The 15,812-nt window shown below is 42.8% G+C and overlaps 1 protein-coding gene across 2 annotated transcripts; it reads left to right on the top strand.

Moving 5' to 3' along the window:
- Positions 1-8,959: 8,959 nt before the first annotated feature.
- LOC146639964 (uncharacterized) lies at positions 8,960-15,664 on the top strand. Of its 2 annotated transcripts, none has more exons than XM_085356835.1 (7): positions 8,960-10,173; positions 10,649-10,810; positions 12,649-12,844; positions 12,957-13,172; positions 13,277-13,419; positions 14,284-14,419; positions 15,476-15,664. In XM_085356835.1, the coding sequence occupies exons 1-7, from the start codon at positions 8,960-8,962 to the stop codon at positions 15,662-15,664; spliced, it is 2,256 nt and encodes a 751-aa protein (XP_085212961.1). The 2 variants fall into 2 exon arrangements, with proteins under 2 accessions (XP_085212961.1, XP_085212955.1); XM_085356829.1 differs by having other exon boundaries at positions 10,595-10,810.
- The last annotated feature ends 148 nt before the right edge of the window (positions 15,665-15,812 follow it).

Genomic DNA, 15,812 nt, shown 5'->3' with positions numbered 1-15,812 from the left:
GATATCAATGTGTCGTTTCTAAGCTTTGACATCACAGTTACAGATTCTCCTCAAACTGGGAGACACTGTATAGTGGAGGGGAACGAATATTTGCAGTACTTCTGACTTGAATCATGCACTTTATATTAATACATTCCAGCTTGGCTGCTTCTCCAGTAATGGAAATTAAAGCAGTCATTGTGTGGCTGGGAGGGCAGGGGGGGAGACACGAACCCTTTTCTGGCCTCCTAAAGGAGAAACGTGCTGGAGAGACTGCTGGATGCACAGCAGCCAGTCTTTCAGTGTTGTTTAAAACTTGAAATCCAAACTGTAGAAAAAGTCACAGTACGCAAAATAAAAGTCGTTTTCATACTCGTCGTTTTAAGAAGAGAACGAAAACGCACCGGCACTCACTTTAGGACTCGAAGCACTTTTGGGGCCGCTGTGATAAACAACAGCAGCTAACATCATAATAATGTGCCCTTAATCAGAGAAAAACAATCTAAAAACCCGTTGATATTCACAGAGTCCTCGTCACAAAATGTTCCCTGTGCCTGCAGAGTAGCAACAGCTGTTCCCAGTGAAGCCCATTTATTACACAGAGACGACCAATTTAGCTGAAGAGGGTCCATTATGAAACAATTTTCTTTTGTGTGCATGTGTGTGTGCATAAGCAACGGAAAGGACAAAAATATGACATTTTGTGGTGTTATACAATCAACATGTTCCATTTTACTAAATTAGATTGTAGTAATAAAGTGATTTATTAGGACCAAAGTGCTTCTTGAAACTAGTCTGCCACTACTGAAATGCTTCCCAACACTTACTTGGGCAATTATGCTGAAGCTTGATCTAAATGAACTTTAATTTCAAGCATGTATTCTGAGTAGAAACAGCTTAAACAGGTTTGCAGACTTTGGCCCACAAATAAGGTTTTAAATATATCCGTGTTCTTTTTGGAGACCATCTTTGCTGTTGCACAGTTCTCCCATAAATCCCAGTGTTGGATTCTTTAGGTGCCATCATGCTCTCTCCCTCCCTCTCTTTGTTATAATATCTCTGACATGCATTCTGGGGAGAGTTTCCTCACTTCCCTCTCAGCGTGTCTGCAAGGAAAACAAAAAGAGTCCCTGAGAAGGAATCACCTGCTGTGTGCAGGACTAAAGGTTCAGGTCTCAGAAAGTCTACAGATTCTCACTGTGTCGACTGTTCGTTCATAATCAATTATTACGGCGATGCTTTAGATGAGGTACGCTGAGTCATAGATGCAACGTTTGTGTTATATGCACACCCTCTTCTGGCTGGTGCTACTTTAAGGTACCTATGAAATTTAGACCACTGTTATGGAGCAGTGTTAGCACAGCGCTCTTGGTATGTTTTTTCTTTCTTAGAATTGTGTAAAGAATAAACAATTCTGATTAATTACACAATCACTAATTATAAACTGTTTATGATATTTAATGGAATATTGCACTCCTGTGTTTCAATGGCACATTGTGTTATGCAAGTACATAATGTTAGATGGCTAGTTGATCATTAAACCATTGGGCTGAATGGTTTATGATTACAGTCTCCGAATAGCCGCAAAACTACCTCCTTCTGTTCACACTGCAGGTCTTAATGCTCAATTCCGATTTTTTGATCAAATCCGATTTTTTTGTTTGCTTGTTCACACTACAAATAAAATGTGACAGCAAACGCGCTCTAGTGTGAACCCTCAAAGCGGCCTGCATGCGCAAAAGAAGACGTCACACACAACGCGCTCTGTTTAGACCCAGACCAAACACTATTGTTTGACTGATGGCCTTAATATGAAACACTTGTTTCAGACTTTACGTTTTCCAATTTTGCTTTAAGTTATAAAGTTATGTTGTTATTTACATATGGCCTAATAATGATCCTTATTGCTGTTTTAGAGGAGCGGTGCTTCAAAGGATAGTTGCAGATTTCTGTCAGAATCTGCAGATTATACAGTACAAATAAAATGTTCACGTTTCCACAACGCTGTCTTTCCAACAGTTTCACTAACATCTAGACTGGATGGCCAGGAAGCGTTCACGATGTCTTCTCGGGCGCTGATAATAGGCGTCTGTCTTGTGTCAGTGACGTAAAAGACGGATTTAATGCGACATGACCATTCACACAGCAGTCGCTTTCTAAAACATCAGATATGTATCAGATTCAGTACCACATACGAAAGTGACCCAGGTCGGATTTGAAAATATTGGATTTTTTGCTGTTCACACTGTCATACCATGATCGGATATGAGTCGCATAGGGTCAAAAAAGTCAGATTTGATGCGCTTTCGCCTGCAGTGTGAACGTGGCCTTAGAGTGCTAAGAACTTTTCCTTTTATTTGTCAGCCTCAGACATGGCACTGGTTTTTGCAGCTCTGTCTCTGCTGACTGTCTGACTGCCGTTCTGTTGAAAACATAAATATTGTGCAGGCCTCCCTCGTGCTCTCACCCATGTACACATGACCCGTTGGGTTGTTCTGTGGTGTCCAGCTTTGGGGCGTTGTGGTCTAGGGACTCCATGGATTGGGTTTGTTCCAAAGCATCCCACTGATGCTTTGCATTGACATCTGAGATGTTTGGAAGCTGGGTCAACGCTGTCCAGCTGGGCAAGGCTGCTGCCATCAGGGAGCATGATTACCAAAACACTGCACACTCAGTCAAAGAGACAGGGCCCAAAGTTCCCCAGAAGAACATTGCACTGTAAGAGGATAATGACTGTTATTCAAGTCATCTGTCAATGGTTTTAATATTGTGACTCCATTAGGAATTCATTGTTATTTAAACAATTTCTAATCAATATATTGTTCCATTAGACAATAATAAATGTGCTTTTCTATCAAAAAAGGATCTTTTGAAGTGATCCCAAGCCTTTGACCAGTAATGGCAGATCTGTATTTATGTGGCTGAGCATGACTGAGAAAAAAAATGAAAGTGAAAGAGTGAGTCGGAGAGAGAGTCTTATCAGTCCTCATTTTCCACACAGTGGCCAGTTTTCCAAGCAGGGCTAAAGAAAAAAACCCCAAAAACCTGCACACATTCCTGCCATAATAATGAGTCCTTATTTTTTCCAAAACAATGTTGACCTTGTCCAGGAAGTGGACTTTTTTCCACTGCGGTGTCATTACAGACACACAGAGAGCTCAGTTTACAACAGAGGTACACAGCTGATGCGTATCTCGGCAGCAGACTGCCACGCACATTACACTGTATTATCTGACTGAAGCTCAGCATAATGCATTTTCCACCACAGAAGGCACAAAAGAGTACTACTTAAACATGCATACACGCTTACGCGTCCGTGTGTGTGTGTCTGTGTGTGTGTGCGTGTCTGTGTGTGTGTGCATGTTATAAAACCTACCAGGGTACACCTGCACTTTACAGAAAAACGTAGCGATGCAATGTTCTCTGCTGATTCATCCAGAAAAAAGAAAGACAGAAAAGAAAAAAATGAGGAAGCATCACAAATTATGTTTCACCTCCAGTGTTTACGTAATTTTGCTTCTGGTAAATATTTCCATCCGATCGTGACCTGAGTCGTTCTCACGCCAGTTTTCTTAAATTAGACCGAGGATCATCATCATCAGTTTTACTGCCTTCTTATTGACTGAGGCATAAACACATCTTCTTTCATAACAACGTCAAAGGACTGTGCCTAACTATTTCTGTAATTATTATTATAATTATTAATAAATCTTTAATTTAAACAGGTATTCTCAATGAAATCAAGATGTCTTTTTTTCCAAAGAGAGCTGTTTACAAAAAACTGAAAAAGTGAGACAAACACATGTTAAAATGACACAACAGCAATTAAGAAAAACACGGGCGAGAGTAGCCACAGATAAATACATGTAATCTTTTAGATTATCTTTAGACAGTTTGTTACCAACAGCTTGTTGCCAAAACCCCCTCAAAAAACAGATATTTTGCTCTCATTCTTCTATTTTAGTCCATGAGGAATGTCAAAGATAACACAGTCTGGCAGACATGAAATTTGCCGAAAACTTGGCAAGTGTTAGCATGGCATCCTAAAAAAATCTGAGGAAGTACTGAGAACTATCTGCAGCAGAAGAACTGAAAATCATGTCCTTAATAAATAGAGAAAATGTGGGAAACACCAGATATCTCACCAGGATGTGAGAGATGCATCTGGCTCTTCAGCTGATCCGTCTACTGTTCACTGAAGCCTCGCCAGAAATCATCATGTCATTCCTAAAGAAGGGAAACAGGAAGAAAAGTTGGAGTTATGGCAAATTACACATGAACTGACTGAAAATGTGGTGGCAACAGGTCTTATTGGGGGATGTCTGGAGGTCAGGAGAGAGGTATGACAGAAAACTGATGGAATTATGATCACAGAAAAGTGCTGTCAGATGATCCCAGATCCACCATGCAGTAGAAAAATCACACAGTAAACACTATCAGTTGTGGACTGGCCTCCCCAGAGCCTGGACCTCGACATTACTGAAGCAGTGTGTGATCGTGTTGAGAGAAAGTAGAACAAAAGGCAGTTAAAATCCAAAAAAGATGGAGCCCTACCAATTATTGACTTTCAAGATTGTACAAACTCAAACTCAAAAACAAAGAATACATTTTCTCTTTTTCTAGTCTAATCTAAAATGAGTCAGGTGCAAGCAGGGATTTGATTCCTACAAATATTTAACTCATGTAACTAGAAATTAAAAGATCTCAAAATGAATCTACAGTATAAGTGATGTTGGACATGGGCATGTGTGAAAGAGAACTAGCCTGTCATTTTCAAATGAAGAGACAACTCTGGATCATATTTACTTGGTTTAAAATCTGTGTTCATGTATTTTGCAGACAACAGAAGAGTTTCCAGAAACACGATGTGCAGGGTAGCTGATTTTCTGACCTGTCTTCAATCACAAACAGAACAAAGGAGAAGCAGAATGGGGGCAGGAATAATGTCTTCAGAAGATAATTTAAGGATTTGAGTGGTATTACGATGCAAACTATTGCCTATCTTCAAACTCCTACATGAAATAAAATCATCACCTTTTGGGGGAGTATTTTCTACTCGGTGTGTGGGAGACTTGAAGTGGACACTTCAGACTGAAACACATTTTGTAAACAGTGGTTATTTGATTATGTTTCTTTGGGTCTAAATGAATTAGAAATTAGACAAAGCTCAAAGTGTGTGCTGAAGGAGAGACGATGCCCTTTGATATTAATGGATTAACATATTTTAAGCGTAAAGTGGATGTGATTTATGCAAGAGAGCTTCCCGAGCCCTCGAGGTAATTGTGCGATTCTTCCACCCCCGGTGACAGAAGGCAGGGTATTATCACGACACTCGGCATATACTTTAGATCCGCTGTGGAAAAACACCTTTAAAATTCATCTCATGAGTTAGAATTATGCAGTTTTCCTACAAAAAAAAAAAGAAATGTGCCACTTTCTCAGAAAGAATGACGTCATTATAATTTTACAGAGGCTACAGGTAAAAAAATCAGGCGAGCTTTAATCAGAAAGCAGGATTGCCGTGAAATGAACGCGGGCATTCGTGAGGCTCGTGTTTGCAATTTAGATAGAGATGCGACACCCTCTTCGTTTTCGTCCTCTCTGCCAAATTTATCTGCATTTCACAGCCAGATCGCTTGTGATATTATCTGTGATTAGGGTTTCGAGCAGATTATCTGTTCACATATGGCGAATGTTGGATCAGCTCTAACGAAGGCAAATACGTGTTTTGTCAAAACACAAAATGTTGGCTGAGTAATTTGGCTGGAAGTGAGCAGACTTAATTTCTTGAACTGATCTGGTGCTGTTGCGAGCAGCTCTGTGAAACAACAGCACCAGTGTCACTGAGGATGGTGAACTCAAATCCATGACACTGGAACTCACAGGTTCACACCGGTTCACGTCTGCACCTCTGGATCCAACCTCGCACCACCTACTGATAAGAAAAGCAGCAGTAGAGACAGTTTACACAAATGCACAGATGGGTGACAAATTAAAGGAAAAACCTGAACCATTAAATCACTATGGAAAAGGGATCTGGTGGCAAAAAAAAAAAGAGCAAATCATCTTCATCCTGTGATAAAACCCTTCTATCCTAATGGGAGCTGTTTCTTCTAGGATGGAAATGCCCCCATCTGTAGTGCAGAATCGTCAAAATAAATAATAAGGGAACATCATTTGTAAAAAGGTGTTCCATTCATCAAATACATTACTAGAAACTCAGTCACAGCATCGTGCCAAGGTGCAGTAAAGTTGTCCTAGTGGCACATTGGAGCACTTCCCAAGAAACTTCACATTGTTCTTTGTTTTGTTTTTCCTTTAATTCACCACTCATGTGGAACTTGTTATGTTTTAGATAATTCACCAGGGCAATCACTGCCACTTGTGATGCAGTTAATCTTTTTCTAGTTGCTCTTGAGGGACTTATATGTTAAATATTAAATCTTTGTTTGATCGGGGACATATTCAACAGAAATGCGCCTGCCTGCATGTCTGCCATCCTGGAGACAGATACACAAGGTCTCCCGCTTGATGGTTTGCTTTTTGGATAATATGAGCAGTCCATTTAATGTTTTACCAAAACTCAATCCTGAAAAACCTTTAAGCTTTTTCAATGACTTACCCAGAATTGGTAACTGTAGACTTTATGGCTGCTTACTATGTGGAGAACAAAAAACTATTTGGAGTAACATTTTTCTCTCCCACAAGGGAGGGAGTATACGATCAGTTGTGGTTTCTTTATCTGTTTGTTAGGAGTCTAGCAGCCACAGACTTCAAGATGTCATTTTAAAATTTTGTGGAATGGTAGACACCAGTAACACCTCAAGCTGACTTAATTTGGGTGAAAACTGGGTCAAGGTCACACCCTTTTGTGTGTGTGTGTGTGTGTGTGTGCTCCCTCAACAAATGTCACAGTTGAGGGAGCTATATTTGATTTCTTTGCCCGTAAGAAATGCCATCCATCTAATTTAGGGTCACAGAGCATAGAATCGATCCTGTCTGTCTTAGGACAAGAGGTGGATACGCACTGGACAGGTCACCGGTCTCTCACAGGGCTAACACAGAGAGATGACCATTCACACTCACGTTCACACCTATGGGCAATTTAGAATCACCAGTTAACCCACTAACTGCATGTCTTTGGACTGTGTGAGGAAACCGAAGCACCCGGAGAGAACCCAAACAGGCACAGGGAAAACATGAAAACTCCACACAGGAAGGCCCTAACTACATGGTGGATTTGAACCCAAGACCTTCTTGCTCTGAAGCAGCAGTGCTAACCCCCACACTTTTCCTCAATTCCTTCTAATCCAAAGTGGTGTCACCTTTACCCAACTTTCCCAATTCCTGCTGTTATTGATGCAAGTTGTGACCCTTGAGCAAGGCACATGAACTTGAGCTGTTCTGCTTGTTGGGAAACAGATCAAGCTATTTGCAGCTTTCAGGTCTGTTTCTCCAGGCTGCTGTGTGGATAAGAAAAAAACTGAAATCATACGACTAGCTTTCACAGCCATTCACTTTAAATATGTATTTTTTTCCTATTGCTTGGAGCCACAAAATAACTAATAAAAAAGGCAACCAAACAGAGCTCGGCTACCATTTGTTCTTTTAAGAGCCCAGTAATTGAGTTTTAATCACAGGTAAATTAACACATATTTACACTCATAGTTTGTCTCAGGTTTAAAAAAAAGCATTTTGGTTGAACACCCCACCCATATGATCCATCAAAACCACAAAGCTTTACCGGTATCTGCTTCCATCACTGGCCCTTTCACTGTTTTGCAACAGTAATCCAGACCTAAGATCATACCTTTGCAACTCCAACCGCAAAACAAAGCAACAATTACCAGCACACAAAATGAATGGGCCAACTCAATACTTAAAATGGATTCAACTGCACCTTTACTGCAGAGATCTGGGTACAATCCTGGATGCTGATCCCTTTGCCTTTGTGCATACAGGTTGACAGTCTTTACTTTTAATATGCTACATGGCTTTGTTCAAAACAGATCCTCAACATTTTTACCTGAAGGAGGGACTCCGGCTCTTTTCTTGCACCTTCTGGGGTCTCTTCCAGACCCCTGCCCCATTATAGACGTTTTACCGGCAGTATAGGGGTTGTTTCAGGAGGTTATGATATAGGGTGGAGTTAGGGACGTGTTGGATGCCATCACCAGTACGCAATACCAGTGAGGACACTTCAGCGGAAGAGAAACTGCCACACCTGGTCAGGTGTTCTAAAAAAATTAATTATTAAAAACAGATTAGAGCAGGGGTGTCAAACACAATGCCCGTGGTCCAGAATCGGCCCATCAAAGACCCCAATCTGGCCCACAGGGCAGCTTTGGAAAATGTAACAGAGGGCATTGAATTTGGACTTTGAACTGTAGTTTCAAAGGTTTTACAACATTTCCTACTGATAAAGACCTCAATCACTGCCATTCAAACTACACCAAAGTAATTAAGTAATAGATAAACAATAACAATTACAGAAAAGTTCCTGTTTTGTTTTGAAAACACACAGTTTAACGTCCCTGGTAGGTTCCCATAAGCCGCACTGGTTCACCACAGAGCACCATCTAGTGGAGACTCTGAAGAACTGCATGTAGCTCAAACGATACCCGACAGATACACAGTAAACACATTCTCCGTGAGTTAGTTCTTCTTAGTGTTTTGCTAAATGACAAGTTAAATCCTGGAGTCACGCGCACCACAAGCCAGAAGCGCGTCACGAGCGCTGTGTTTACGTTGCCAGGACACAGTTGTCTGGCTACTGCGGATCCCAGGTGATTTACCTAAAAGCGGATTCTCCTGAGCGCTGGATTCACCTGAGGATCAGATGAACATGAACAGCACACACAGTTTTCCGGATAGCACACAGGATATTAAAAATACCGCCGTCTGAGGCTATCTCCTCCTTTTGCTCCCAAACAAATACATATTTTGAGATGGCTTTTTCTTAGCGCGCACAGGTTGAACGATGAAGGCCAAAGCTCTGTCAGTGAAGGAGTGCGCCTGGATGTCCGAGGACTGCCACCTGGTGGACATACCGCGTGAAGCTACCCAGAGGGACACCCTTTGCTTACCGAATATCTTCCAAAAGTCCAAAAAGGTGAAGCCTCTGACAAAGACTCGGCCCAGCCCCAATTGCCAGGTTTACTACACAGCCAGGGAGCTTCTGCTGGAGGTGCTGGACAGAGAAGCGATCCGGGAGCTGATCAGGAGAGCTGCCGGTGTGAAGGCAGGGCCAAATCGGCAGTCACACTGCCAGAGCAGGGAGCAGAGCACAGATGTGTCTGAGGAGGGGTATGCTGATGCAGTGACGTGGTTTTCTGTGGTCCTGCAGAGCGGCCTGTCTTTGGGGGAGAACTGCAACTTTGGGCATGATCTAAATGTGAAACTAGACGGATGGCAGGGCGTGCTAAAGAGAAACAGCATCCAGGCCGACCTGCTGTCTCTGACCAGACTGGAGGATGGAGAAAAGCTGGAAGTCCTCTCTGCTTTCTGTGGCCACATAACCCAGCGCTACCAGGCCCTCCATACGCCGGGGCCAAACCTGGCTGTAAAGAAATACAGACTGTCCTCTCAGCAGGAGCACTACTCTGTTTATCTCGCTCTCCTCTGTGACCCAAGCTCGGGGTTCATCTGTAACATGTATCTGTACTGTCCAGAGCAGCTCCAGAGGCAGAGTAAGAAATCTGTTGTCGAGCAGGTGGTCAGACACCTGCTGAGACCTTTCTGCAACCACAGGTGTGTGGTTCAGCTGGATAGCTCTGCCTGGATGGAGGAAAGGCTCACACACATCTTGTCTAGATTAGGGTTCACCATTCATTTTGTTCCCGCTGTTAAGAGGCCACCATCTTCACCACCTGAGGGCTCCATGATGTCTGAACTCATTGCCCACCTGCAGGGTTGGACAGGACCTGCCCTCGTTCCCCTGTCTGATCCAAAAGGAACAGGGGTGGATGTATTCCTCCCAGGCCTTTGGGTGACGCTGCATGTGATCTGCATCAACACATTTGTGCTCCACACTCTGCAGAGCCAGAGCTCAGGAAAGAAGGTCAACCTGACACAGTTCACCAGGACTCTGGCCTCTCAGCTGGCCATGAACAGCAGCACCGCCGTGCCCGTTCTGCCACGACTGAACAGCAGCTCATACCAAGAGAAAAATGTCTCAAATATTTGTAAGCAAAGGTTAGTCCCGCTTTTTGTCACAGATCTTCTGCAACGTCTTATGGCTGCTGCAATGTTTGATGAATGAAATAAGCCAAACAGAAAAAAACGAAATTCTGAAAACTTTATATTTAGCTTAGTATTTAATTTATAAGTGTGTGTTTTAGATCTTTGATCCCCACACTTATCACTGAGCCTTGAGCACCCATAACCCGATTCTGACTTTGTCTTCCTTCCTTGCTCATCACCCCACATAACCTGCCATAGAGCCTTACTGCTACTTGTAGCTGATTTTTAATTTCCTGTGTTATCTATCCCACCACTTGACACACCACATTCTAATGTGATAACAAATATTGTGACCTTTTAATGTGAAGATTTGAACAAATAAATCCTGTCATTGATATATTTGATATTTTTGCTTGACTAAATTTTCCTGCAGGACAAACACCAACATCTGTGGTCAGGTGACGGTGAAAGGAAAACACAGGTGCAGCTCTGCAGTGAGGCTGCAGAACAACTGGAACAGACCAGGAGTGTGTGGGTTAGACAATTCTGGCAACTCTTGCTACTTAAATGCAGTGTTACAGTGCCTGTGCTCCACCGTGCCCCTCGTAGAGCACCTCCTGGATCAGGAAACACGCAGAGAACTGGAAAAGTAAGACTGAGCATGTCTAAGGATCTTGGAAAGAAAAGCGTCTGGACTTCTTTAAGTTGCTTGAAGACGTTTCACCTCTCATCCAAGAAGCTTCTTCAGTTCTGAGGTCAAATGGTGGAGAGTCTCAGATTTAAACCCAGTGGGAGTTTCCCCCGAAAGAGGGACAAAGGACCCCCTGATGATCCTCTACCTAATCACATGAGCCAAGGTGTGAAAACGGGTGTGGGTCACAATCAGCCAGGGTTTCGGGTGAGCTCATTGTGAAATCTGGCCCCACCCTATCATGCGATTTCCTGAGGTCAGATGGCCCAGGATGTGAGTGGGCGTTAAGGCGTCTGGGAAGGGAACTCAAAACTGGATTATAGATGGCAGACGGTGTCGTAAACCACCGCCTCTGTTCAAAGATGGTCGCTCACAGTGGACATAAATGGCTTCTTTCACTCCTCTTTCAAACCATCTGTCCTCTCTGTCCAAAATGTGAACATTGGCATCCTCAAAAGAGTGACCTTTGTCCTTTAGATGCAGATGGACAGCTGAGTCTTGTCCTGTGGAGGTGGCTCTTCTGTGTTGTGCCATGCGCTTGTGAAGTGGCTGTTTGGTCTCTCCAATGTAGAGGTCTGGGCATTCCTCGCTGCACTGTACAGCATACACCACATTGTTAAGTTTGTGTTTTGGCGTTTTGTCTTTCGGATGAACCAGTTTTTGTCTGAGTGTGTTGCTGGGTCTGAAGTACACTGGGATGTCGTGCTTGGAGAAAACTCCTGAGTTTTTCTGATACACCGGCTACATAAGGGACATACATGTAAAGGAAGCACTCAAAACATGTGGTTATCCTATTTGGGCGTTTATAAAGTCAGCAAAGAGACACAGAAAAGAAGATCAGACACCAGCGAGGGAGGATAAGAAAGACAGACGCAACAACATTGTCATCCCCTATGTAGCCGGTGTATCAGAAAAACTCAGGAGTTTTCTCCAAGCACGACATCCCAGTGTACTTCAGACCCAGCAACACACTCAGACAAAAACTGGTTCATCCGAAAGACAAAACGCCAAAACACAAACTTAACAATGTGGTGTATGCTGTACAGTGCAGCGAGGAATGCTCAGACCTCTACATTGGAGAGACCAAACAGCCACTTCACAAGCGCATGGCACAACACAGAAGAGCCACCTCCACAGGACAAGACTCAGCAGTCCATCTGCATCTAAAGGACAAAGGTCACTCTTTTGAGGATGCCAATGTTCACATTTTGGACAGAGAGGACAGATGGTTTGAAAGAGGAGTGAAAGAAGCCATTTATGTCCACTGTGAGCGACCGTCTTTGAACAGAGGCGGTGGTTTACGACACCAACTGTCTGCCATCTATAATCCAGTTTTGAGTTCCCTTCCCAGACGCCTTAACGCCCACTCACATCCTGGGCCATCTGACCTCAGGAAATCGCATGATAGGGTGGGGCCAGATTTCACAATGAGCTCACCCGAAACCCTGGCTGATTGTGACCCACACCCGTTTTCACACCTTGGCTCATGTGATTAGGTAGAGGATCATCAGGGGGTCCTTTTGTCCCTCTTTGGGGGGAAACTCCCACTGGGTTTAAATCTGGGACTCTCCACCATTTGACCTTAGAACTGAAGAAGTTCTTGGATGAGAGGTGAAACGTCTTCAAGCAACTTAAAGAAGTCCAGACGCTTTTCTTTGCAAGCTCCTTTGACTACCATGACCTGGATGACTGAGAACCTTCACAGACTAAGACTGAGCATCTTCGTTTTATTCTCGGACTCACCTGAGGGTTGGCAGTCATGTTTTTTTCCAGTAGTTTAACCTCTTTTCATGCAGGTCCAAGTGCCTTGTCGCTGAGGTGTTTGTCCGCCTGCTAGAGGAGATGTGGCTGGGGACGAACTCCAGCTGTGCCCCCGTAGAGGCCAGGTCGGTGCTGTGCTCCATCTTTCCCCAGTTCAACAACTACTCCCAGCAGGACGCCCAGGAACTGCTCCTCTTTCTCCTTAACACGCTACACGACGACCTGAAAAAGGTGCAGAGACACCTGCGCATCTGCACCATCACATAGCCTGTTCCTCTCTGTAATATAAACCTACGGAAACCATAACTGAGTGTGTTTTTGTGCGTATGTGATTGTTTACAAGGTTGCAAAGGACCAGATGCACTGTTCAATACGACAGCAAAGGCAAGAACACAATAGGTACTGCACCACTGAAAGCACCATTGTGTCACAGCTGTTTGAGGGCCAGCTGAGCTACATAACCCTCTGCATGCACTGCGATCAGCAGGCGTACAGCACACAAACGTTTACTGTGCTGTCACTTCCGATTCCTGCCGGCATCCTTAAGTGCTCCATTCAGGCAGGTTTTTTTAAACACCATTCAGACTGTTTGCATTTGATATACTGACGGTCTCATCCCTGCAGTTCTGTGCTTGTCTTTTATTCTCGTTTCATGTTGTGCAGGACTGTCTGTCGCTGTTCTTCGAGCAGACTGTCCTAACTGGGGGAGAGCAGCTGCTGTGTTCAGTGTGCAGGATGAGGAGAGAAACGGCGGTCATCACTAGTTTGGACAAACCTCCAGAGATCCTCATGTTACACCTAAAACGGTGAGAAGGAATGGATCGTCATCTCTTAAGATACTTTATTTACAGAGTATATGTTCAGTCGATAAAATCTTTAAATTTTATGAATGGATGTGTAACATTTAGCAGAGCATAATCTCACTTTAAGGTCCACTCAGGAGTGTAGCTGCTCTGAGATCTTTGATCTTTAGAAGGAGATGAACTTCAGCAGGGTGCTGTTTGAAAGCAATTAAAGAACTTAGTCGATGTTGCCTAGATTCAGTGTTGATCGTGAAAACGGCAGTGCACAAAACTTTCACATTCACGTCACATGATACAATTAATATCATCATGACCAAAATTGAGCAAAACCAAGAAGGCTTTATAGGCTTGAGGGGGAAAAAAACAGATGCTTAAATAAATCGGTTCTTCCCCATGTACAATTTTCTAGATCCGCCACTGCTCTGGAGACATTCATTTTTTTAGTGACCAATTTCAGTCTGTTTTTGGTCTATTTGAATTACAGCAACAAAGGTCATGACAGTAACAGAGAAGCAACAATATGCATTTGAATAATTCAAGGACTGAGTTTGTTAAATTATTAGACAATAAAGACTCAAAAAATTAATTAACTGATTTCCAATAATGGTCTTTTTGCTTGTAAGTACAAAAACACGAATAGCGCCATTTATCAGTATTGAGTAACCGACCTTTGCTACAAATAACATGTATTCATGCATGCATTAATTCAGCAGGCATCATGAATACTTAATACTCGTTATGCATTCTATTATGAAGTGTTTCTGCTTCCAAATACCCCGGAGATACAGGAAGGCTAAGATAAATCAATAACCCCCACTGTTTTTTAAGAGTCAGTGTTTCAAACTAAACTTATTTCCTCCGCCGCAGGTTTGGCTGTAAGGGGAAGAAGCAGGTGAAACTGAGGACTAATGTCGCGTTCCCCATGAAGCTCGACTTGACCCCATTTCTGTCGAGCTCAGTGCATAATGTCTCAGATTCTTCATACCATCTTTATGCTGTTGTGGTGAGTGAACATGAAGAAGATCGTAATATGAATTTGTGAGGTCATGTTTGTGTTTTGCCGAAAGATATTTGAGCGCACTGCAAACATCCACACTCGTAGATTCAAAGACTTGGGGATGCATGACTGCCGAGACCGCGAAGGCTCAGGGCTGTAAATGAAATGCATGACGCCACTTTGGCAGTCAGGGGTATGTCTAGAAGGGGGGCATGGGGTGGCAACAGCCCCTTCTGAAAGATGACTGCCCTCGGCCCTTGAGGACAGTCATCTTTGGCAGGTTGGACTAGAGTACTGTTAATCTTACAGTCCCCAACACTGTTATATAAGAGCATGAATACTACCAGTAGGAATGTAACGGAGTACATTTACTCCAGTGATTTACTGAGACTTATTTGGACGTGTTGTTGCTTTCTTCTGTTACTCCACTATATTTTGGATGCAATTACTGTATTTATACTATTTATTTTGCAGCTTTTTAAATCTTTGGTTATTAATTTCCTGATAAATTACATTATTATATAATTAAAATAATCAACAGCTGCAATATTAAAGAGACCATTTTAAAATTCCTAGGAACACCCCTGGTGCCAGACTTTTTCTTAGGCAGGGGCGCAAAACTCATTTTTCATCCTGGGCCAATTTGATCTTATGTGGGCTGGAGCAGTGAACCAATCCCCCTTCTAACAGTGTAAAGTAGTTTAATAATTTAATGTGAGATAACTCAGTATGAGGAAAATGAAGTGCAGCTTCAATAAACTGTCCCAGTTTTAATACGTGATAAAGAAATGCTGCTGCATAATGAAACAAACCCAACTTTTTTGGGCTTAAATAATAAAACACAAATCTGTAACATTACAGAAAAACTTTTGGCATTGCCACAATGTGCTTTGCATCATTTTAAGATCACCCAGGCAACACAAAGGGTTTAATGTTTAGGACTTGGCACCTGTTATGTAATTAAAACTGTAATATTTACATGAAATGACAAACTGTGTGGAAAACCATGGAGTTTTCACCACATCTGTTTTTTTAATGTATTCATTTCATATTTTTTAACAGAACCACACAGGTCATCTGAACATGGGTCACTATACGGCTCTGTGCCACAACGCCTCAGCCCAGACCTGGCACTTGTTTGACGACTCGCTTGTCAGAGAGGTACAGGACACCCTGGTGCAATCTCCCAACGCCTACATGCTGCTCTACAGCCGCAAGCCTTTCCAGAAGCCAAAGATCCAAGGACTGTGAGCTTTGCAAATAGAAGACCAAAATCAGTTTCCCTCTTGAAAATGTTTCTTATCATCTGCATTTGGTTCAACATCTCTGCTGCTCTTTGTACTGTTAGCATCTCCATAACAATTAGAAATAAATTGTGAGTTCAGTGTTAATGTATAAT

The sequence above is a fragment of the Diplotaxodon limnothrissa genome, linkage group LG1 (assembly GCF_057381915.1).
Source record: "Diplotaxodon limnothrissa isolate DT_005_m linkage group LG1, D_limnothrissa_male_GT1.1, whole genome shotgun sequence".
Classification (NCBI taxonomy): Eukaryota; Metazoa; Chordata; class Actinopteri; order Cichliformes; family Cichlidae; genus Diplotaxodon; species Diplotaxodon limnothrissa.
Note: the sequence above shows the minus strand (reverse complement) of the source record. Positions and strands in the feature narration are given on the sequence as shown.